Below are 1,046 nucleotides of genomic sequence, written 5' to 3'. Positions count from 1 at the left end.
TTGGAAATAATAGTTCTGCCTTTGTTCTAATAGCATGAAGACTTTGAGGAGCACTTGGTTTAATTATTTTTCAATAAAACTTCTTTAGATGTGTAACTAAATCGAGCCCTTAAAATGTGAGCTGTTAAAACATAAACTAATTTCCACATTTTTGTACTGATTTTAAAATCATGAGGCTGAAGAATTAATTTGGATTTCTTTACTTTTCAGCATCAGTTATTACTTATTAGGAGTATTCTAGATATTTTGAAAGATAGGGATTTATTTACTGCTGTGCTGTGTGCAATGAACAGGAAAGCACCTTTGTCAAGAGCGACTCAGCTGGAGTGCTCAGATCAAGTATTTGCATCTACAGATAGATGCATAAAGACAGGATCTTATTTTTCCATACTGCTGAGCATACCTAGCTGTCATGGTACCTGGTGTTTGTGAACTATATGACCTAAACATTTATAAAATTAAGCTTCTTCTTAGATATCTGAATGTTAATTTTAGTGCTTAATTTTAATTATTTGCATTTGTACTGTTGGACGCTAATTGTTGTCAAAATAGTAATATCTGGAAGCATTGAACGTCAACCAAAGCCTGGCTGACCAGGGAACGTTGTATGTCAGCCCAGTAATGCTGAACAGTCACCCTGAAAACAGGGCGATGTAAATTCAGGCTGGACATGGTAATGGTCATAAACACCTATATAAATACGCAGCTGAGGTCACTTTCTTGCTGGAATGGTTCTGAAGGTGGCAATGACGGACGTGCCAGGTACACAGCGTGATTAGCGTATGAGTACATGAATTAGAAATGCACTTTAGATATAAAAAAAAAAAAGCCACGGCCCTCACATTTTGCATTCCAGCAGGGAGATGGTTAGGTCTCCCTTTTCTTACTGTTTGCAAAGAGATATGCCAGTTGCTGCGCCATTTTGCTGCTTATTTAAATACGTAGCTTAATTAGGCCTATTGAAGGGGGTTTTGAGTTCAGTCCCTTGTGCATATATATGAATTGAAGTCTGGGGTTCAGTGCCCTTTTTTTTTTTTTTTTTTTTA

The 1,046-nt window shown here is 36.8% G+C and overlaps 1 protein-coding gene across 1 annotated transcript in view; it reads left to right on the top strand.

Annotated features, from left to right (window-relative positions):
* The first annotated feature begins 285 nt into the window (after positions 1-285).
* AVEN (apoptosis, caspase activation inhibitor) overlaps positions 286-1,046 on the top strand; it is a 7,413-nt gene continuing 6,652 nt past the window's right edge. Inside the window, exon 1 of the mRNA XM_010138311.1 lies at positions 286-398. Coding sequence (XP_010136613.1) covers positions 286-398 — 113 coding nt within the window. The remainder of the gene's footprint in view (positions 399-1,046) is intronic.

The sequence above is a fragment of the Buceros rhinoceros genome, unplaced genomic scaffold (genome assembly GCF_000710305.1).
Source record: "Buceros rhinoceros silvestris isolate BGI_N320 unplaced genomic scaffold, ASM71030v1 scaffold2696, whole genome shotgun sequence".
NCBI classification, from domain to species: domain Eukaryota; kingdom Metazoa; phylum Chordata; class Aves; order Bucerotiformes; family Bucerotidae; genus Buceros; species Buceros rhinoceros.
The sequence above is the reverse complement of the archived record's forward strand: the minus strand, read 5'-3'. Positions and strand labels throughout refer to the sequence as shown.